Source organism: Rana temporaria, chromosome 4 (assembly GCF_905171775.1).
Source record: "Rana temporaria chromosome 4, aRanTem1.1, whole genome shotgun sequence".
Taxonomy (NCBI): domain Eukaryota; kingdom Metazoa; phylum Chordata; class Amphibia; order Anura; family Ranidae; genus Rana; species Rana temporaria.
In genome coordinates, this window is record NC_053492.1 from 145,285,145 (window position 1) to 145,307,946 (window position 22,802).

Consider the following 22,802-nt stretch of genomic DNA (forward strand, 5'->3'; position numbering starts at 1 on the left):
CGCGCCGGGAAAAAAAATTCAAAATTTAAAAAAAAAACGCGGCGATCGAAAAAAAGGTCTGTTTTTACAAGGTGTTACTAGTTTACACTTTGTAAAAGCAGAACTAATTTTACGTATGCAAACGTAAACTTACGCAGAAAACACAAAGCTGAAAAGCTTTGTGGATCTCCGTAAGTCCTCATTTGCATACGCAAATCGGCATTTCAATGCGAAATGCCCCCAGCGGCGGATGCGGTACTGCATCCTAAGATCCGACAGTGTAAGTCCCTTACAGATGTTGTATCTTCTGCCTATCTTTGGAAAACTGCTTCTGAGGATCAGTTCCAAAGATAGGCACAGGGATACGCAGGCTGAACAGCAGTTCCGCCTGCGTATCCCTTTTGAGGATTTGGCCCACAGTGTGTAGAGGATATATATGCCTCCCAGGTGTTGTATGTATATGTATACACTGTATTGAGTTTAGCTAGATCCGCTCTTCCTAATTTACTGACAGGCAGGCGATTGTGCTAGCTGCAGTATTCTCACGTGGTGTACTGTCTGTGTCCTCTGCAGTGTGCACCTAAAGCTACATGGTGTGTGTACTGTATGAGTCCTCTGCACATTGTGCACCTAAAGCTACGTGGTGTGTGTACTTTGCGTGTCCTCTGCACATTGTGCACCTAAAGCTACGTGGTGTGTGTACTGTCTGTGTCCTCTGCACATTGTGCACCTAACGTAAAGCTGGTGTTTCTCATATTTATTCCTAGAGTCAGGGATCTGCTCATATTACTACTACAGGCAGAGGATATTGCTGCAAGTACTTTCACGTGGTGTACTGTCTGTGTCCTCTGCAGTGTGCACCTAAAGCTACGTGGTGTGTGTACTGTCCGTGTCCTCTGCACATTGTGCACCTAACGTAAAGCTGGTGTTTCTCATATTTACTCCTAGAGTCAGGGATCTGCTCATATCAATACTACAGGCAGAATATATTGCTGAAAGTACTTTCACGTGGTGTATTGTCTGTGTCCTCTGCAGTGTGCACCTAAAGCTACGTGGTGTGTGTACTTTCCGTTAGGCATGTGCAATTTTTTAAGTTACGAATACGTTTTCCGTAAATTTTCGTTATTTTAGTTGATTCGTTAACATACGAATGAACGAATGGTTTAGCGCAATTGATAACGAATAACGATATTTTCAAAATAACGAATATGAAAAACAACGAAGATACGAAAGATGAAAGAAACGAAAACATAGAAACAACGAAAATACCGAACCCAAAAAAAAAAAAAATTACGAAAAACAAAATGAACGAAAATGCAAACTTACTAATATTCGAAGACCGAAAAGAAAACGAAATGCCGAACAAAGACTAAAAAACGAAAATCAAAACTAACGAAAAATAAATTACGAATCTTCGGAAAACTGAAATGAAAACAACGAAAATACAAAATAATGTAAATTAGCTTTCGTTAGTACTGAAATATTTCTGGACATTGACCAATAGCCACTGAGCGCTGTCCCTTTCCTCTGAAGAGGTTTGTTCCTTCCCCCAATGAGCTTCTTTCTCATTACCTCCTGGCTCATTGTGTCTTTTTCTGTGTTAGACTGCAGTGCATCTAATTTCTAGATTTGTATTTGTAATATCTGACATATTTTAGTTTTCTTCTACGTCAGACTTCATTCTAGACAGGGTGTGTGTGCTAACTAAGACAGTCAAGTCAATCACAGTAAAATCCGAATTACAAAATTACGACGAGTAGTGTGTCGAATAAACGTAAAATGTATTCTAACAGAATTACGAATGCAATAAAATCTACAAAAGTACGTTTTTACAATCAAAGGAAATTAGACATGAAAATACGAATGATCATAAAGCAACGAAAATATATTTCTTTACGAAAATACGAATGCGGCATGATGGAAAATATAATGTAAATACTAATAACAAAACAACGAAAATTAAACTAACGTAAAAACGAAGGAACGAATAAAATCATTTTAAAAATACGAACGCGGCAGAATACAAAATATAACGAAAATACGAATCTCGATTCAACGAAAAATAAACTAACAGAAAAAAACGGAAACGGAAAAAAGAGTGTTACGAAAATACTAAAGAGTACGAATACGATAACTAACGTCTTACGAAATTACGACTCGTTACGAATCACGATAAACGAACAGAAACGAAACAGAAATAAACGAAAATTTTTGCTGTGCACATGTCTACTTTCCGTGTCCTCTGCACATTGTGCACCTAAAGCTACGTGGTGTGTGTACTGTCCGTGTCCTCTGCACATTGTGCACCTAATATAAAGCTGGTGTTTCTCATATTTATTCCTAGAGTCAGGGATCTGCTCATATTAATACTACAGGCAGAGGATATTGCTGAAAGTACTTTCACGTGGTGTACTGTCTGTGTCATCTGCAGTGTGCACCTAAAGCTACGTGGTGTGTGTACTGTCTGTGTCTGTGCTATTTTTCTCAATGATTTTCATCCATATTGCAGGGGCCAGACATTACATTAAAGCTGCAAGCAGTTTTAATTTTTTTTTTCTTATAGTAATCTCATTTTGTGCAGGGACAGTTCTAAACACATGCCACCTCACAGGCATACTATAGACACCCAGCAGGTACGATATTTAAAGGAATTTTTCACTTTAAGCATCATTAAAATCACTGCTCCAGAAAAAACGACAGTTTTTAAAACTTTTTTTTTACATTTATACATGTTCCCTTGGGCAAGACCCGGGTTTAAAATGAGCACTTTTAAATTCGAACTTTCAAGTCCCAAAGACTTCAATGGGGTTCTAAATGTTCACGCGAATGTTCGGTCCGTTCGAAGGTTCTGGTGCGACCCGAACGGGGGGTGTTCGGCTCACCCCTAGTCTTAAGACTCTTTATTTTTAACCACTTGCATACAGGGCTTTTATACACCCTTCCTTCCCAGACCAATTTTTAGCTTTCAGTGCTCTCACTCTTTGAATGACAATTACTCAGTCATGCTACACTGTACCCAAACAATTTTTTTCTCACAAACAGAGCTTTCTTTTGGTGGTATTTCATCACCTCTGGGTTTTTTTTTTTTTTTTGCAATATAAGCAAAAAAAGAGAATTAAAAAAAAAATTACTTTTTTTTTGTTTCCAATGTAAAATTTTGCAAATAAGTACTGTATTTATTGGCGTATAACGCTCAATTTTTTACCCTGAAAATAGAGGGTAAACTGTGCCCGCGTGTTATACGCAGGGGGCTGTGGGAAGTTTTTTTCCTGAAACGTCCCTCTTAAAGTTAGGGTGGGTGTTATACGCATGTGCGTGTTATACGCCAATAAAAACAGTAATTTTCTTCATAAATTTGGGCCAAAATGTATACTGCTACATATCTTTAGTAAAAAATAACCCAAATAAGTGTATATTATTTGGTCTCTGTGAAAGTTATAGAGTCCACAAGCTATGGTGCCAATCACTGAAAATTGATCACACCTGATGTACTGAAGGCCTCATTTCTTGAGACCCTAACAAGCCAGGAAAGTACAAATACCCCCCCCCCAAATTACCCCTTTTTGCAAAGCAGATATCCCAATGTGTTTAATAAGAGGCACGGTGAGTTTTTTGAAGTTGTAATTTTTTCCCACAATTCTTGAGAATTTTTTTTTCACCAAATTTTTATAATAACAAGTTATTTCTCTCACACAGCACATGCATACTTGCAATGACACCCCAAAATACATTCTGCTACTCCTCCTGAGTATAGTGATACCACATGTGTGAGACTTTTACACAACCTGACCACATATAGAGGTCTAACATCCAAGTAGCACCGTCAGGCGTTCTACGAGCATAAATTGCACATCTCATTTGATGACAGCCTATCACACTTGTGAAGGCCCTGGAGCACCAGGTCAATGGAAATGCCCACAAAATGACCTTACTTTGGAAAGCTAACACCCCAACGTATAATCTATGAGGCATAATGAGTCTTTTGAACAGTTCATTTTTTTCCAGAAGTTTTTTGAATATGTGGGGAACAAATTTAAGTGCATTTTTTTATGCAAAGTTGTCCATTTATAAGATATTTCCAACAGATAGCATGTACATAGCAAAACTGACACCCCAAAATACATTCTGCTACTCCTCCCGAGTATGGCGATACCACATGTGTGAGACTTTTACACAGCCTGGCCACATACAGAGGCCCAACATTGAAGTAGCACTGTCACACGCTACACATCTAATTTCTCAACCACCTATTACACTTTTGAAGACCCTGGAGCACCAGGACAATGGAAACACCCACCAAATGACCAACGCTAAAAATCCAAAAAAAAGATTTTGCAAAAACATTGAAAAAGTTGAAAAACTCACTGCAAAGGGACTGGCGTTTTTATAACGTTATTTTAACGTCCAGTGTGCATGAGGCCTTAAAGTGGAGGTTCACCCGGAAATTACAATTTTTAAGATTAGATTCATGCTCATTTTGTCTAGGGGAATCGGCTATTTTTTTTAAAATCGAAGCCGTACTTACCGTTTTAGAGATACATCTTCTCCGCCGCTTCCGGGTATGGGCTGCGGGACTGGGCGTTCCTTCTTGATTGACAGTCTTCCGACAGGCTTCCGACGGTCGCATCTATCGCGTCACGATTTTCCGAAAGTAGCCGAACGTCGGTGCGGAGGCGCCGTATAGCGCCGCACCGACGTTCGGCTTCTTTCGGCTACTCGTGACGTGATAGATGCGACCATCGGAAGCCTGTCGGAAGACTGTCAATCAAGAAGGAACGCCCAGTCCCGAAGATCCTACCCGGAAGCGGCGGAGAAGATCGCTCTCTAAAACGGTAAGTACTGCTTCGTTTTAAAAAAAAATAGCCGATTCCCCTAGACAAAATGAGCATCAATCTAATCTTAAAAAAAAATGTTAGGGTGAACTCCCGCTTTAAAGAGATTCTTCAGTGGAAAAGGTCAGTCCACCCAAAACTGATATTCTATCTGGGCCCCTAATTCTGGGCCTAATTTGGGAATTATTGCAGATATATTTTACAATAAGGGGAATTGAAAATATAAGAATAGGAGAGTATGAATCTGTTCTATGCATAATTATGTGTCACATCCCATTTAAAATTCATTGCTTAAGGGATTCTAGTTGCAAAACATGAACATCCAGTAAACCTCTAATCTACTAAGCATGGAAAATCTCCTTTTCTCACTGGATTCTCTATCTTTTCAATGATCTGCATTCTGTGTGTTCTTAGACCCTGTATTTGAATTATGTTTATCCATCCACATGCTGTTCTTGTTTGTTATATTAGAAAGATAGTCGCCAAAGTGATCATACACGCCTAGATGTTCTGTCAACATTGTATTTGACAAATAACGCAAGAAATTACACAAATTGTATACTTTATGTGACAATTAACTTCTGTAATTGTTTGATGGTATAAGATTAACTTGAACTATATGAATAAAGTGATTGAGGATGTCTCCTTTGCCATCACACTAAATAAGTCTGTAGATTGTAACCGTGTAAATGGTCTTCTATTTGTTTCTAAAATAAACTAGATGATAATGTATTTCCTAATGGTAGAGCTTTTTAGAGGTAAACCATAACCAAAACATTGCTGAAAGAGGATTATATTGTGCTTCACATTAGATAGCCAAAAGTATTGGGACACCTGCCTTTACATGCACATGAACTTTAGTGGCATCCCAATCTTAATCCGTAGGGTTCAATATTGAGTTGGCCCACCCTTTGCAGCTATAACAGCTTCAGCTCTTCTGGCTGTCCACAAGGTTTAGGAGTGTATCTATGAGAATGTTTGACCATTCTTCCAAAAGCGCATTTTTGAGATGAGGCACTGGTGTTGGACAAGAAGGCCTGGCTCACAGTCTCCTCTCTAATTCATCCCAAAGGTGTTGAGGTCAGGACTATGTGCAGACCAGTCAAGTTCCTTCACCCCAAACTCGCTCATCCATGTCTTTATGGACCTTGCATTGTGCACTGGTCCAAATAATTTGGTGGAGGGGGATTATGGTGTGGGGTTGGGCTTGGTCCCTTAGTTCCAGCGAAGGGAACTCTTAAGGTGTCAGCATACCAAGACATTTTGGGCAATTTCATGCTCACAACTTTGTGGAAACAGTTTGGGGATGGCCCCTTTCTGTTCCAACATGACTGCACACCAGTGCACAAAGCAAAGTCCATAAAGACATGGATGAGCGAGCTTGGGGTGGAGGAACTTGACTGGCTGCACAGAGTTCTGACCTCAACCTGACAAAACACCTTTGGGATGAATTAGACCGGAGACTGCGAGCCAGGCCTTCTCGTCCAACATCAGTGCCTGACCTTACAAATGGCACTGGAAAAATGGTCAAACATTCCCATAGACACACTCCTAAACCTTGTGGACAGCCTTCCCAGAAGAGTTGTAGCTGTTATAACTGCAAAGAGTGGGCAAACTCAATATTGAACCCTACAGACTAAGATTGGGATGCCATTCCGTGGCATAATTTTGTACCCATGCACATATCAGCGTGTTTCCTCAAATGCCCCATACTACCACAATTTTGTAACCCACAGATTAATTTATCGATACAAACAACTTTTCCTGTATATGATCTGTAGGCCCTAAATCCAAGATATGACATCATATAGAGATCTGTCATACCAAATGTTTCTACATTTACTTACTCAAGCACCGTGATGATAATTATGACACAGAACGGCTCTGTAATTACCTGAACAACCTTTTTATGTCAGATTATTTTTTTATTTTATGTCTGACAATCTGATATTTTATAATGTACAGTTTATACCAAGGTGTTGAATACGTTTGGACGTTTAGAAACATTGATTTGCACCAGTACTTTGCACTGGCAAGTCTTTGTCAGCATCTTGGACTTTATCTAGGGTAAATTTTCCTGGTGTTTAAGAATATTCTTTTAGTATTTGCATTACTGCATAATCTTATGCAGTATATGATTTTGTACTACTGTATATATTATCTGTTTTTTTAAGAATGGTCCCATACCAGGGTAGCTGGTTCCTGTTTTACTATTATAGACAACATTATTAGTGTAGTAATAATATTAATATTACCTTGGAGCTTGAGAGCACTGATCATTTGTATTATTGATATCGCTTTCTGTAAGGGGAACAGATTGATTCCAGCTGCTAAGGGTAGAAACATTGATTATTACACTTTGTATATGGTAGAGTGCGCTTTTTAGGAATTAATATTATTAGTGTGTCTTTTTTCAGAAATGTGTTTGATATTTTCAGGGCCTTTAGTCTAAGATAATAACACATTTAAAAGGAGTAAAATAAATATTGGTTTTATTGTCGAATAGTCTCTTGATTGCATTGTCTATATACTGCTGTTATTCATTTTCAAATAACATTGAACATTGCTGTTATTCAATTGCAAAATGCATTGAACACCTAAGATTTTTTTTTTTTTATCTTATGAATATTTCGATTTAAGGTGAAGACTGTGATATTTTGAAGGATCCACCGATTCCATTTTTTTTCTATTCTAACTATTCAATTCTAAATGACAACAATATCAACAAAACATAAATGTGATGTTTTAATAAACATGCATGAATTGGATTTTGTATATTTTTAAGCTTGAGACCAGGGCCGTTTGAAGGAATTTGGGGGCCCCAAGCAAAATGGGGGCCCCCAAGCACCCCCCGCATGCAAAGCCTACGTTAGCGCTACACTAATTTTTTTTACTATTCTTACCTCCCCTTCTTCTCTGTAGGCTGTAGCGTGGTCGAGCTCCTCTTCCCCCTGCCTCTTCCCCAGTCCCCTATGCACTTCCTGTCAGTCCGGCCGGGAACAGGAAACTGAATCTTCTGTACCACGTGCGGTACCCGGCCAGACTGACAGGACTCCAGGTGGAAGGAAGAGGAGCTTGGCTACATCCTGGGGACGGGAAGTTGGGGGCCCCAGGCTAGCTTGGGGCCCCAAACAATTGTTTGTTTTGCCTGTCCTGTAGCGATGTAAATGATGTAAGCTCTGAAAATGCAGCATCAAATGCTTTCTGACAGTCCAAAGCCCAGAATTCATATTCATATAGCATTATGATATGAAATAATTAACATTTCTCTTTAACAATCCTCTAAATTGATTTTATGGCACTTAATAGATACAGCCTATTAGACATCCAAGTTTCCTTCCTGTCAAATGTTATAAACTGGGATCAACACCTACAATTATTTTACACTAACTGCATGTGGTCTCCTTTATTTCTAAAAGTGCTCATAAATCTCTGTGTGTCAGATGGGATGACTTGTAAATAAAACAGATTAAAGGGGAAATGAAATGCAGTCAGAAGCTCCAAGGGCACATGTAAAGATAGATACGTTTTTATACAGTGTGTTTACCAGCAACATGATGAATGATTGAGAGCATGGCGGCAGACAATTCAATATCATTATCATTATTATTTTCAAGGTATTGAAAAGTATAGCAAGGAAAAGGAAATAAGCCAGCCAGAAATATTTATAAAGCATAATATAAACCAGTGGATAGGTCATTGTTTGTCTAAGCATTCCTTAGACCCCTTTCACACTGAAGCGTTTTTACAGCGTTTTAGCATTAAAAATAGCGCTCATAAAACGCTATCCATGCATCTCAATGGCCCCTTTCACACTGAGTCCTGCAAGCAGCATCTTTGGAGCAGCTTTTGGGCGCTGAAAAAAACACTCCAAAACCACCCCTCTCCATTGAAATGAATTGAAAACGCTGTAAAAACACCTTACCCTTTCACACTGAGGCACTGCAAAAACGCCCTTAAACATTAGGGTCTTAGCGGTGCTTTACCAGCATATTGGGATTGCAGATGAGGCTTTGCTCGAATAACGCTTGAAAAAACGCTTGAATAACGATCGAATAACGCTCGAAAAACGCCCCAGTGTGAAAGGGGCCTAAAAGTGAGCAGTCACTTCAAGCGCTATGAGGTCCTCTGTGGTTAGATGCAAGATGAGCAAATGCAATCCCAAATGCTTCGCGAATTCGAATGCAGCCCTCCTCAGACGGGGTTATCTAAAGTGATACTACAAAAACAAATGGACAAGAAGGCGCACTCACCTAGTGCATTATCAAAAGCATTTATTTAGTGATAAAAAATGCTAAAAATGAATACTCACAAAGTAGCAACTGATAAAAGCCAATGCCACAAGATGCCATGCTATGCAGACGCTTGTACTCAAATTGCATCATAGGGGTGTATAGCTGATGCGTTTCGGGGGGGCGCATCCCCTTTCTTAGAGCTAGGCTACTCATCGTGGCATCTTGTGGTTCACTGGCTTTTTTTGTGGTATTCCGTAAAGTGAATAAAAATTCTAGCAATGAACCTCTTGTATCTGCTTCCATTTGGTATATTAAAGATAAAATGAATCCCACCCCCCTATCACTGACCATTATTATTTTCCAGTTCAGATTACTCTCCTTTTCATTTATTTCCTCCTGGTGTCTTTCTTCCAACTGTCCATGTCAGTGTCTCCATGACTTGGACAATTCTTATAAATAAATGAAATAAGCTTAAAGTGGATGACCCAATTTATGAAATTTGAGCTGGGCACATGTATCTGCAGTATTTTGTTATCTCTAAGTCCCAAAGCTCTCTCCTGAACCGTTCCTCTGTTATCAGCCTGATAACTCCTGACAAATTCTTTGACACTTTAGATAAAAGCAGCCTGAAATTTCTGTCAGGGGAGGTTGCTAAAATAGATTAACAGGAAGCTTGCCCTATTACAAAACACCTCTGACGGTCTCTGCCTGTGATGAGAGGGGGTGTGTGCCTTTCCTGCAATCTGAAATGTTGGCTATCTTGGCTGTATGCCCAGACATCACACTCTGGGGGTTATTTACGAAAAGCTAATCCACTTTGCACTACAAGTGCAAACTACAAATGCAAAGTGCACTTGAAATTGCACTGAAAGTGCACTTGGAAGTGCAGTCGCTGTACATCTGAGTGGAAGATCTGAAATGAGGGGAGGCTCTGCTGATTTTATCATCCAATCATGTGCAAGCTAAAATGCTGTTTTTTATTTTCCTTGCATTCCCCCCTCTGATTTACAGCGACTGCACTTCCAAGTGCACTTTCAGTGCAATTTCAAGTGCACTTTGCACTTGTAGTGCAAAGTGGATTTGCCTTTCGTAAATAACCCCCAATGTGTACAAAATATATCATGCAGAGTTATAAACATTATATATGAGGCATCACACAAAGATATGTACTAACAGCGGAACCAAATCTAAAAAGAGAAAAATTGTCAGCTAGAACACAGTGGGGGGATTTACTAAAACTGGAGTGTGCAAAACCTTGTGAAGCTCTACATAGTAACCAATCAGCTGCCAGGTATTATTGTCAAAGCTTAATTGAACAAGCTTAGGTTAGAAGCTGATTGGCTACCATGCACAGCTGCACCAGATTCGGGGAGTTCCAGTTTTGGTAAATCTCTCCCAGTATGTAACAGAATGAGAGGGCAAAAAAGCGTATCCCAATACACAGGGGGTTATTTACGGAAGGCATTGCATAGAGAAGCTCTAAAATAGGGTATCTAAGGAAAAGTGAAATGATTTGATGAAAAGTTTGATTAGCGTGTTGATGAGGAGGAAAGGTAGGAAACAGGAAGGTCAAATATAAACATTCTAAATTTCAGCTTTAATATAATTATTCTAATGTGAGATGTATTTGAATATCACCTACACAAGGTTCATGTTTTGCCTAAATTGCGTTTGAAAAATTTATAGGCAGATACGTAGGCGGTCAAAATTGTTATTAATAATATAGTCTTTTCTGCATTGATGTCGCCTAAATTAGATTCTCTATATTTGTTAGAAGATATTCAAATTAAAACTAGAAAGAGCAGCTATAATGTGTTTTTTTCCCCCCCTACAGTATTGGTGGAGAAGTGGTAAGAGGAAGTGAAGGGAATTACGTCAATAAGCACTTCCGCATGGGATTTATGACAATGCCTGCACCGCAAGATAGACTACCACATCCATGTTCTAGTGGATTTTCTGTGCGCTCGCAGTCCCTCCATTCTGTCGGTGGCACTGATGATGAAAACAACAGTTGTTCCCGCAAACAACCTCCTCCAAAGCCAAAACGAGATCCAAACACAAAGCTAAGCATTTCATCAGAGACTGTTAACACTGGAACGCTAGGCAAGAGTCCAAAGTTCACAGACAGGACAGATGGTAAGTGACATGTCTCATATGTTCCCTTTCCAAGGAACAAGACTAATGAAACAATCCTTCACATGCAGTATGTATATTTCAAGGGTTCCTACAGTATTAAATAAAGATAAGGGAATCTAATCCTTATAATCAAAAACGGCATGGATTGTTATAGGTAACATTTATTTCTGACAAAAGTAAAAATGTTAACACATAACAACCAGGTATTGTCATTTTTTATTCTTTAAGGTAACCCTATATCAAAATTCATACATTTTCATGAATAATTTGGGTACATATTAGCATTGATTTTCACGTTTTTTTCACATATTACTGTAGCATTGCTAAATTCTATTTTTATTAAAAAATAAAATGTGAAAAAACATTAAAAAAAATGTAATTCTTGACATAATAAAATAAAATGCCTCTGCTCCCAAACAATCTAGCCTAGGCTAATAGCACATGGTCTCTTTATACAGGGCAGCTAATGTTTCTTTTTTTCTGGTCCTTCTGTTCCTGTTTTCAGGTCAGATTTATAGATTACTAGAAATAAATGTACTGTTTAACTACTGGAAATGTTTGTATTGATTATATTCGACCACAACCTCTCCCAATATTTTTTACCTTGAAGCATTTTTCTGGTCTTGAGGAACACCTGCTAAAAATATTTTTAGCTACAATTTGCGGTATGTTAGCGTGAACAGTAAATTGTAGAATGTTTTGAATATAGAAATAAGTAATATGGTATACCTAGCATATTTCACACCCAGGGCAGGATTATTTTTACACCCTCCTGCTCTGTACAACAAAATCCTTAGTAAAATTAAATAAATTACAATAATTGAAAATAAACAGAGAAGTAAAACTGATGATGTCCCCTAACATTAATTGTCAGCATAGAAGTGCACCGTTGCACTTGTGGTCAGTGCAGGTAGGAGATCAATTCATCATTGTTTACTGCTGAAGGAATCTCTAGCAACCTCAGGAAGATCCCCCAGTTCCAGGGAATCCTAGTTGGCAATAAGCCGGTCAATCAAATTATTATCTTGCTTTTCTTTTAAAACAATAATACAAGGAACAATGGTGACATTGCACATATTAACTAATACCATTTTTGTTTTCAATTTCTAACTGTCATGTATAGGGATAGTATATGGTCATTTGACTGAGAAAAGAGCTTTCATACATGCACACAATCTATTTGTCTACCTGCTCACCTTTGCATACTCAACAGATGCTCCTGGCAGAGGAGGAACAATAGCAGTCAACTGGGAAAATTCCTCTCAAGTTTTCAGTGATTGGTCAGCAAAAATAGTATCTTCAGAAGCTTCCCAATTATAATTTTATGGGCCAGACTTGTATATATAACAGCAATAAATAAAGAACAAAATAAGTCCGATAAGTATTGTAGAAGCGCTTTTTGTTCTCGTTGAGGTGAACAAACTTTTTTATGTAGTACTCATCATAAAGGAAGATAATGTAGATAAGATGAGGAGAGGTGCTCAAAGAAGTGTACTGCATTAAATGACAGATCCTCTTCACAGTCCACCAATCACCAGTATACCACCATGTGAACACAGGAAGCCCCTCTTGGGGATGCACTTACCACAAGGATAAGTATAATTTGCCTTCAAATCCCAGCAACTTTTCTTCTCTCCTTATTTGAATCTCCTCACGCAGTATATAGAGATGGGATCCACTTGGGCTCATGTAAACAATAACAGAATACACTCCATAGCGTGATACTGTTTGAAATTGTTTAAAACTTTATTGATTCCCCCTGTGCCTCCTTCTCAATATATACGTACAGATTAACAATTCAATGCCAGCAGAAGTGTGAATGCATATATGCTCAGTACACAAGAGGTGTAATTACCGGTACCGCCAGCCATCTGTATGATGGCAAACACTTCCGGGTATACCTCGGTGGAGCGCACAACGTCACTTCCTGGTATAGCGATGAGACCACGGCACTGACGCGTTTCGTCACTTCCGGACTTCCTCTGAGGGCGTCTCAGACGTCTCAGACTTGTATATGTCTAATACAGTATGTATGGGCAGCATAGTTTCTGAATAATTATGCAGTTTTCTTGCTGTAAACGACCAACAAGCACCAGTGTACTTTTTGCTGTTGTATTGTCCTTGATTTTAGCTTATGTTGACCATGGTGGAAGTATAGAGAGTATGACTTTACTGTGTATCCAATACTAAAAAAAAAAAAATTAAAGGAGAAGTACAGCCAAAACTTGTTTGGCTGTACTTCACCTATGGATCACAGGCGTGCAGTTCGTTTTGCATTCTGTTACCTGTTTTCTGCAAAGAGTGGGCTGAAGTTGGCTTTCTGATGACATCACAGAAGTCAGTCCAGGCACTGCATCATCAGGACAATGTAAGTGGGGATCCGACAGGTGCCTGGACTAACACCCGGCTCAGCCTCTCAGCGAGCCACTGAGAGTCTGAGCCGGCTGCCTCCGCCCCCTATACAGCTCAGTGCTCCAATGAGCGAGAAGGGAGCAGAGAGCTGCGACTGACCGTCTGCAGCTCTCTGCTCATGGAGCTGTGAGAACCGAATGATCAGCAGGGTTCGATTGCTCGGTCCTCATTGTAGAGGCGCAAATCCATACTTCTCTTTTTACTTTTTTTTACTGCTTTATTCTCAGCATCTTACCGATTATATTCATGTATTCCTTTAATACTTTAATTTAATATCCCATTTACATAAAATTGGAGTATAAAAATCTACATTCTGCCAATGATTTGTGGAGAGGAATCCATTACTTTATCTAGCTGGCAAAATGAGCTGGTAAAAGTGATTTGAGCACCATGTGTTAGGCTATTAAATACAGAATTGCAGTGCACACCCTCACTCCCTTAGTCTCAACTCAAAGAAAGCACAGGCTTCCTTAATCGAATGACTTCCAGTCATTTGTGTTATCCAATGGAGGGTGTGATATAATGCCCTTTAATATGATTTAAATGCCCAAATGAGGACACGAGATGCTATTTAATGTCAAGTGCTTTTTCCCTAATAATGACATTCGGCATATAACCTTTTAATCATTAAATCTATGTGGGTGTTAAAGAAAGACATAGAGCTGCCACTCCATCAGTGTCAGAAGTAAACTAGAAACTTCCTGGCATGAACCCTGTAAGTTATTGTAAGTGACTGTCAATACCTTAGGATATCTTTGTCTAGAGCCTTCCTCATACTATAAAAAAAAGTATGATTGCTCACCACATTTTGTAATCAATGTATCATTGTTTTTCTGGGGTCACTGTATTCATGTTTGTAGAATCTGCGTTTTTTTTCTGATATCTGAGCACCCACTTTTACACCTGATATTTTAACCTGTCTTCTGATATTCCTAAACTAGGAATGGACTTGGCGCATTCGAGATCCTAGTCCCAACCCACCTGCCCGATCCCGCCAGGAAGTCGACACTGCACACCGCTAATCACAGGCAGTGAGACATTTCCTGGTCTGCAGCTGCACAGATTGAGAAATGTCTGCTAATCACAGTGCAGTGTTGGCTTCCTGGTGGGATCAGGCAGGTGGGTTGGGACTAGGATCCCGAACATGCCTGAGCCCCTCTCTATCCTACACACATATTCTCATTTTGCACCAAGTGGGATAATGCACATTGTCTTTTAAAAATGACACTTGGCAGCTTTGTTGACCCAGTCTACATGTAAACAATGGAACACAGTTAATTCACTTTTCACACTGTCGTAGTGTTTAGTCCATGTGTGCTATTTACTTTCCCAATTTTGATATAAGCAATATAGGTAAAATGACCTGTGGTTTCCATGATCAAAGCTATGTTAAACCCCAAACCAAAAATGTTATATATTGCATCTTACCAATCATTATATGTGGTCGTTGTATTATTTTTTTTCCTAGCTTTTGTCCTTTGTTTTCACCTGGTGATCTGTGTTAAAGTACAATTAAAGTAATAGATTGGAAATCTTCCAATAAGGACACTAGTTCTGGTGAAAACCAGGGATTGTCTAACTTTGGAGGGATTTCCTCTCACTTCCTGTTTTGGCTATGAGGCAGGAAGGGAAATCTCCCCAATGGGAATTACTCTATCCAAAATGAAAAAAATGTCTTGCTTATAGTTCTACTTTAAGGCTGGGTTCACACTTATGCGAATTGGATGTGGATTTCCCTGCATCAATGTAGCCATCATATCTAAGAATTGGTAAGCTGCAATATAATAAATGTTTGCTTTTGGGTTTAATACTGTGCTAATGCATTTAACTACTAATGAGAAGAAGATTTAGTAGTTCTACGCCATCAAGTGGTGTATCTATGTACTCCCGAATAACAGTGTATAAATGTCTTCCACTTTGCTTTGCCTTTGAAAACAAATGTTTCATAACTTGAACAGTTCTCTATCTGTCAGTTAGACTATAGATTGTTAGAACTGAACATTGTATGCTCAAAATCATAGACTTTAGTAAACCTTTCAGATTCTGTTGAAGCAAACTGAGACCCACTGTCAGGCCTCGTACACACGACCGAGAAACTCGACGGGCGAAACACATCGTTTTCCTCGTTGATTTCCTTGTTAGGCTTGTCGAGGAACTCAACAAGCTTGCTTTGTGTACACATAGTCAAGCCAAAATCTCCTCGTTCTCAAACGCGGTGACATACAACACATACAACGGCAGGGGAAGTTCGATTCCAATGGCACAACCCTTGGGGCTGGTTTTGCTAATCTCATGTGTTTGCGTGTTAAATAAAAGTTTGGTAAGAGACGATTTGGTAAGAGACGATTTGCACCTTTCAGTCTGTTACAGCTTTAAAAATGTGTTATCTCCATTACAAATGCTACTTTTACTCCCGTCTTATGCCGCGTACACACCATCACTTTATGTGATGAAAAAAAATGACGTTTTTAAAAACGTCACTTTAATTGACTGAGTGTGGGGGAAAACGTCGTTTTATGTCTTGTAAAACACGACCAAAAAAAATTGAAGCATGCTTCAATTTTATGTGTCGTTTTTCAAAAGTGCACTTTTTACTTCACAGAAATTGACCGTGTGTAGCAAAAAACGTCGTTTTCTAAGACGTTTTTTCATCCACGCATGCCCAGAAGCTACTTATGAAGCAAGCTTCAATGGTAAAACGTGGTGGAACGTAACCTCACTTTGCAAGATCATTGTGAGAAAACGATGGTGTGTAGGCAACTTCGTCTTTGAAAATTGAAGTTTCAAAAACGTCATTTTTTACTTCACAGAAAGTGTCATTTTTTTTCATCACATAAAGTGATGGTGTGTACGCGGCATTATACTTTAATCTGAGCAAGCGCAGGTTTCTTAGCATACAGACGTTCGAGTTTCTCAACGAAAACCAGCCCGACCAGAAACTCGACGAGCCAAATCAGACTCCCATCGAGGAAATAGAGAACTTGCTCTCTTTTGGCTCGTCGAGGTTCTCGACAGTTTCCTCAACGAAAATGTACACACGACCGGTTTCCTCGGCAAAAAAATATCTCCCAGCAAGGTTCTTGCTAGGACAAGCCTAGGAAAAGAAAAACGTATTTCTCTTTCTCAGTGATAGTGGATAATAAGGTGTTTTTTTTTAAAACAACTTTTCAACTTCCATGTGCATTAAGTGTATTTGCTTTATCATCTCGGTCCCCTAATGCCCCGTACACAGAATCGGAAATTCGGACAGCAAAAGTCTGATGTGAGCTTTTGAACGGAAATTCCGCGTGTATGCTCCATCGGACTTTTGCTGTTGGAATTTCCGCCAAAAGAAAAGATTGAGAGCTGGTTCTCAAATTTTCAGATGGAAAAAATTCCTATCGGAAAATCCGATCGTCTGTAGCAATTCCGACGCGCAAAATTCTGACGCATGCTCGGAAACAATTCGACGCATGCTTGGAAACATTGAACTTAATTTTCTTGGCTCGTTGTAGTGTTGTACATCACCGCGTTCTTGACAGACGAAAGTTCAGAGAACTTATGTGTGACCGTGTGTATGCAAGCCAAGTTTGAGCGGAATTCCATCGGAAAAACTATCCAAGTTTTTTTCCCGATGAAAAATCCGATCGTGTGTAAGCGGCATTAGATCTGGGAACCACCAACTTTTCTTTAGATTAGATATTCAGTGTTGCAATTTATCATATTTCTGTAGGCCTAACACAGAGATATGCAATTAGCGGACCTCCAGCTGTTGCAAAACTACAAGTCCCATCATGCTTCTGCCTCTGGGTGTCATGCTTGTGAATCTCAAAGTCTTGCTATGCATCATGGCACTTGTAGTTCTGCAACATCTGGAGGTCCGCTAATTGCATATCCCTAATAATCTTTTGTGACCTCTAGCTAATTTTCTCCAAAATCAAATCTCTAATGAATATATTAATCAACATCAGCCTTTCTGATAGTTTCATGTCTATCACAAACTGTTTAGTTAGTTTACTAACACGCTGCACACTATATACAATATGGGTTGTCACATGAGTAACCTAGTTTTGCGCTATGCTGTTTATTGAGCCCTGAGCTGAAGCTACCTATAGAATCCCAGACCAGAAGTAATAGGACCTGTATATCAGCTCTTATTTAATAAAGAGTTTTACCTAATGATATAGAACAAGGGGACCACTACACACAGAACTATCTGTATGGCATTATGCATGTGAAATAAGATCAATAATACAGAGAAACTTCTATCACTACTCTATAGATTCAAACACAAGCTATGGGCAGAAACAGTTAAACTATTAGAACCCAGGAACACTTTTCTATTGTTCTCTGCTTCTAGTCTGATTGATACAGGAGGAGCAGAAGCTACTGCATGGACGGTCATGTGGTCAAATTCCCTCTCTACTTCATGGAAAATTATCTTTATAAAGATATTGCAGTTTTTCAGTCTAGGGTTTCTGTCTCTGCTAGCAGGGACAGGAAGTAAAAGTCTAACCAACAGCTATTTACTCATACATGCACTAGAAGAAAGAGAAGCTCCTTTCATATGCATTACAAAACATAAATATGCATTACATGTGCGCCTGGCAATTCAACAGTGTATTCAGCTATGGCGCTTCTTCTTAATGTAGCCCAGTGATACTTGGGATGGGCCAGTATGCTCTGGGGGTGGGAGATTAGACCTTCGAATCCCCTTTATTTACACCCCTGGCTCTAACCACGGTGACAGTAACATCTATTGCTTTATTACCTCCCAGGTCTGAGGGCCAGCGATGTCTCTTAGGCCGCGTACACACGATAGGATCGCCAGAGGAGAACGGTCTGAAGGACTGTTTTCATCAGTCCAAACCGATCGTGTGTAGGCCCCATAGGTTCTTTAACCTTCAGTCCAAAAAATTCGAACTTGCTTTAAAATTGAACCAATGGATGCCTAACCGATAGGTCAAAACCGATCGTTAGTATGCAAAAGCATCGGTTAAAAACCAGCGCATGCTCAGAATCAAGTCGACGCATGCTTGGAAGCATTGAACTTCGTTTTTTTCAGCACGTCGTTGTGTTTTACGTCACCGGGTTCTGATACAATCGTTTTTTTAACCAATGGTGTGTAGGCGCGACGGACCATCAGTCAGGTTCATCGGCTAACCGATGAGAACGGTCTTTCGGACCGTTCTCATCGGATGGACCGATCCTGTGTATGCGGCCTTACAGTCTGTAGACATTTAATTGTTGCCCCATCTGACCCTATTATCCCATATCTATAATAATATAGAGCATGCAAAGGAGAATAGGAAAGACAACATGCAATAGCAGCTAAAAATATATTGTCATCTAATATTTCAACTGAATGTTTTTTCAGCAAAGCATCAAATTGATCATCCACAAAATATTCTGAAAATAATCCAAACTATAAAATATTCTGTTGTTTCCCCACATTTACATCATTCCCACATGTACAGCATTTTTAACAATGCAGGTTTGATACATCCTCTCAAAATCCATATTCTCTAAAACAACAGCAAGTTTGAAATAGCTATTATAAATCTGTGAAGTAATGGAGAAACTGACACAATTGTTCTAATGGGAAAATGTATTGTATTTATTTTAAATAGAAAATGTTCTAACTGAAACTCTACAAAACAGAATAATTTTAGCTAAAATGTACCTCAACATGTAAAAGTGACATAATATTATCCTTATTATCATACAAATGAAAATGTGTTCTGAAGCTACTGGGGGCTGTAAACTCTTTCTGCTACCATACCTGTCCAAAAATCAGCAGGAAGGTATAAAATAAGGACATCATTTTTTGGTTAATTGGAAAGCTAGACTAATACACCCAATAATAACATTGTATACAATACTGTAATCAGCTACTTTAGCAAAAAAAGGCATACTATACCAACCAAACGCATCAACATTGATAGCACTGACACAGGACGCCAACTGATCACAATCCAAATGAAAAATAACTTTAAATCAACTAAATACAGTATCTCACAAAAGTGAGTACACTTCACACATTTTTGTAAATATTTTATTATATCTTTTCATGTGGCAACACTGAAGAAATTACACTTTGTAGTGAGTGTACAGCTTGTATAACAGCATACATTTTCTGCCCCCTCAAAATAACTCAACACACAGTCATTAATGTCTCAGGCCCCATACACACCATAGAATCTATCTGCAGATAAATCCCATCAAATGGGTTTCTGCGGATAGATTCTATGGTGTGTACACTCCGTCGGATATTTATCCGCGGATAAATCTCCCCTGGGATGGATTTCCAGCAGATGGATATTTGCTGACATGCTCAACAAATCCATCTGCTGGAATCCATCCCAACGGATGGATCCGCTCGTCTGTACAGACTTACCGGATCCATCCGTCCAAAGGGATTCCCCGCACGCGTCGTAATGATTTGACGCATGCGTGGAATTCCTTATATGACAGCGTCGCGCCCGTCGCCGCGTCATAATAGCGGCGACGGCGCGACACGTCATCGGCAGAGGATTTCAGCGCGGATTTCAATGCGATGGTGTGTACACGCCATCGCATAGAAATCTTCTGAAATCCTCGAGAGGATTTATCCGCGGATACGGTCCGCTGGACCGTATCTGCGGATAAATCCTCTCGTGTGTATGGGGCCTAAACCGCTGGCAACAAAAGTGAGTACACCTCAAAGTGAAAATGTACAAATTGGGCCCAAAGTGTCAATATTTTGTGTGGCCACCTTTTTTTCCAGCACTGCTTTAACCCTCTTGGGTACGGAGTGCACCAGAGCTTCACAGGTTGCCACTCTTCCACTCCTTCATGATGACATCACGGAGCTGGTGGATGTTAGAGACCTTGCGCTCCTCCACCTTCTGTTTGAGGATGCCCCACAGATGCTCAATAGGGTTTAGGTCTGGAGACATGCTTGGCCATCACCTTTACCCTCAGCTTCTTTAGCAAGGCAGTGGTCATCTTCGAGTTGTGTTTGGTGTTATTATCATGTTGGAATACTGCCCTGCAGCCCAGTCTCCGAAGGGAGGGGATCATGCTCTGCTACAGTATGTCACAGTACATGGTTGTCATTCATGGTTCCCTCAATGAACTGTAGCTCCTCAGTACCGACAGCACTCATGCAGCCCTAGACCGTGACACTCCCACCACCATGCTTCACTGTAGGCAATACACAATTGTCTTTGTACTCCTCACCTGGTTGTCACCACACACACTTGACACCATCTGTACTAAACAAGTTCATTTTGGTCTCATCAGACCACAGGACATGGTTCCCCTAAACCATGTCCTTAGTCTGCTTGTCTTTAGCAAACTGTTTTTAGACTTTCTTGTGCATAATTTTTGGAAGAGGCTTCCTTCTGGAATGACAGCCATGCAGACCAATTTGATGCAGTGTGTGACGTCTATTTCCCAAAGACAACCTCTGGATATGACGCTGAGCATGTGCACTCAACTTCTTTGGTTAACCATGGTGAGGCCTGTTCTGAATGCAACCTGTTCGGTTAAACCGCTGCATGGTCTTTGCCACCATGCTTCAGCTCAGTTTCAAGATCTTGGCAATCTTCTTATAGCCTAGGTCATATTTATGTAGAGCAATATTATTTTTTTTCAGATCCTCAGAGAGTTCTTTGCCATGAAGTGCCATGTTGAACTTCCAGTGACCAGTATGAGAGAGTGAGAGCGATAACACCAAACTTAACACACCTGCTCCTCACTCATACCTGAGACCTTGTAACACTATCGAGTCATAAGACACCGTGGAGGGAAAATGGCTAATTGGGCCCAATTTAGACATTTTCACTTAGGGGTGTACTCACTTTTGTGTGTTGAGTTATTTTGAGGCGGCAGCAAATTTACACTGTTATACAAGCTGTACACTCACTACTTTACATTGTAGAAAAGTGTAATTTATTCAGTGTTGTCACATGAAAAGATAGAATTAAATATTTACAGAAATGTGAGGGGTGTACTCGCTTTTTTTGAGATACTGTACATTCCTGGTACATTTATACACAATATGTTCAATCCTATAATTCAATTTGTTTATAAAACTGCTACAACCTGAATAAAAAGGCCTGACCCATGCCAGCATGCTGCAGAGTAAGACCCTTGCTCGCTGTCTGTTAACATTGATCTCTCTGCAAAGGTCTGACATGCCCCCTGCTGAATCTGAGTCAGAGATTTTTAATCACCAGGGAGGATTAGCTTTGCAGATGGCAACTAGAGGTCTGACTCAGCCTGCAGTGTATGGGACTTCTACAAAAAGACCACGACTTCCCAACAGAGATCAAAGGTATCACTGTGTAGCTGCTAGCAGGGGATTGATTGTCTACTTAGGCTGCAGCTGCTGTAGCTGCTTTAGAAAAAAAATACTGTAAGCCATTGAACTCTTTGTTTTGAAGTGCCAGAAATGCATTTAGCTGATGTAAACACCGTCCCGTGGCCGCATCCCAGTGTGCATGCGCAGAATCACGTCCGAACTACTCCCTAAGATACGCCAGAACACTGCCTACGACGTGAATGTAACCTGCGCCTAGTCATATTCACGTACAACGTAAACGACAAAAGATACAACGGCTTGTCTTCCCTGGTCCATACCTTTGCATGGGTTGCGCCTCCTATATGGGGAATAACTTTAGCATTTGTACCAGGCATTCCTACAGGGTGAACTGCGGCCCAAGTCCCTGTCCCATCTGTATTGCACCAGAACAGAGCCGAAAGCAGAAGACAGGACAATTCTGGATGGAGGGTAGAACCTGCCCAAATTAATTAAAAAAGTTAAAAGCAGGTGATGACTTTTTGCTAGGATACAGGTTTTCCATGCTTCCCTCCAATAGCCCACTCCTCAGGTAGAGAAAACCCTCAGACTTTGATTACAACCTCTCTGTGGGGTCCCCCTCCTCTCTTTGTCCTCAGAGCACTCCTTAGCCTCAGGACATGGAGGAACCTTGGCTGTGATAAAGAGTCATCTCTGCAGGGTGCTGTATAAATGAGTGTCGCAGAGTCAGTAATGTCCTCTTGGGAGATAGCTCCTATATGCAGCTCTCCCTCCCTTTCTTCCTGTACAGCTATGTATATGCTATCACTAGGCTGTGCCAGCTCCTCAATCATCCCTATGACCCTGGAAGGCCACATGGGACCCCTGGAACATGGGCTGGGCTGCCATTGTAAACCTTACAAGCTCCGCCCATGACTTGCTGTA

The 22,802-nt window shown here is 40.1% G+C and overlaps 1 protein-coding gene across 2 annotated transcripts in view; it reads left to right on the plus strand.

Annotated features, from left to right (window-relative positions):
- Positions 1–22,802, plus strand: part of NYAP2 (neuronal tyrosine-phosphorylated phosphoinositide-3-kinase adaptor 2) — a 218,756-nt gene that overhangs the window by 143,813 nt on the left and 52,141 nt on the right. For both annotated transcript variants that reach the window (XM_040349138.1, XM_040349139.1), the window contains one exon: positions 10,881–11,182. In XM_040349138.1, coding sequence (XP_040205072.1) covers positions 10,881–11,182 — 302 coding nt within the window. The remainder of the gene's footprint in view (positions 1–10,880; positions 11,183–22,802) is intronic.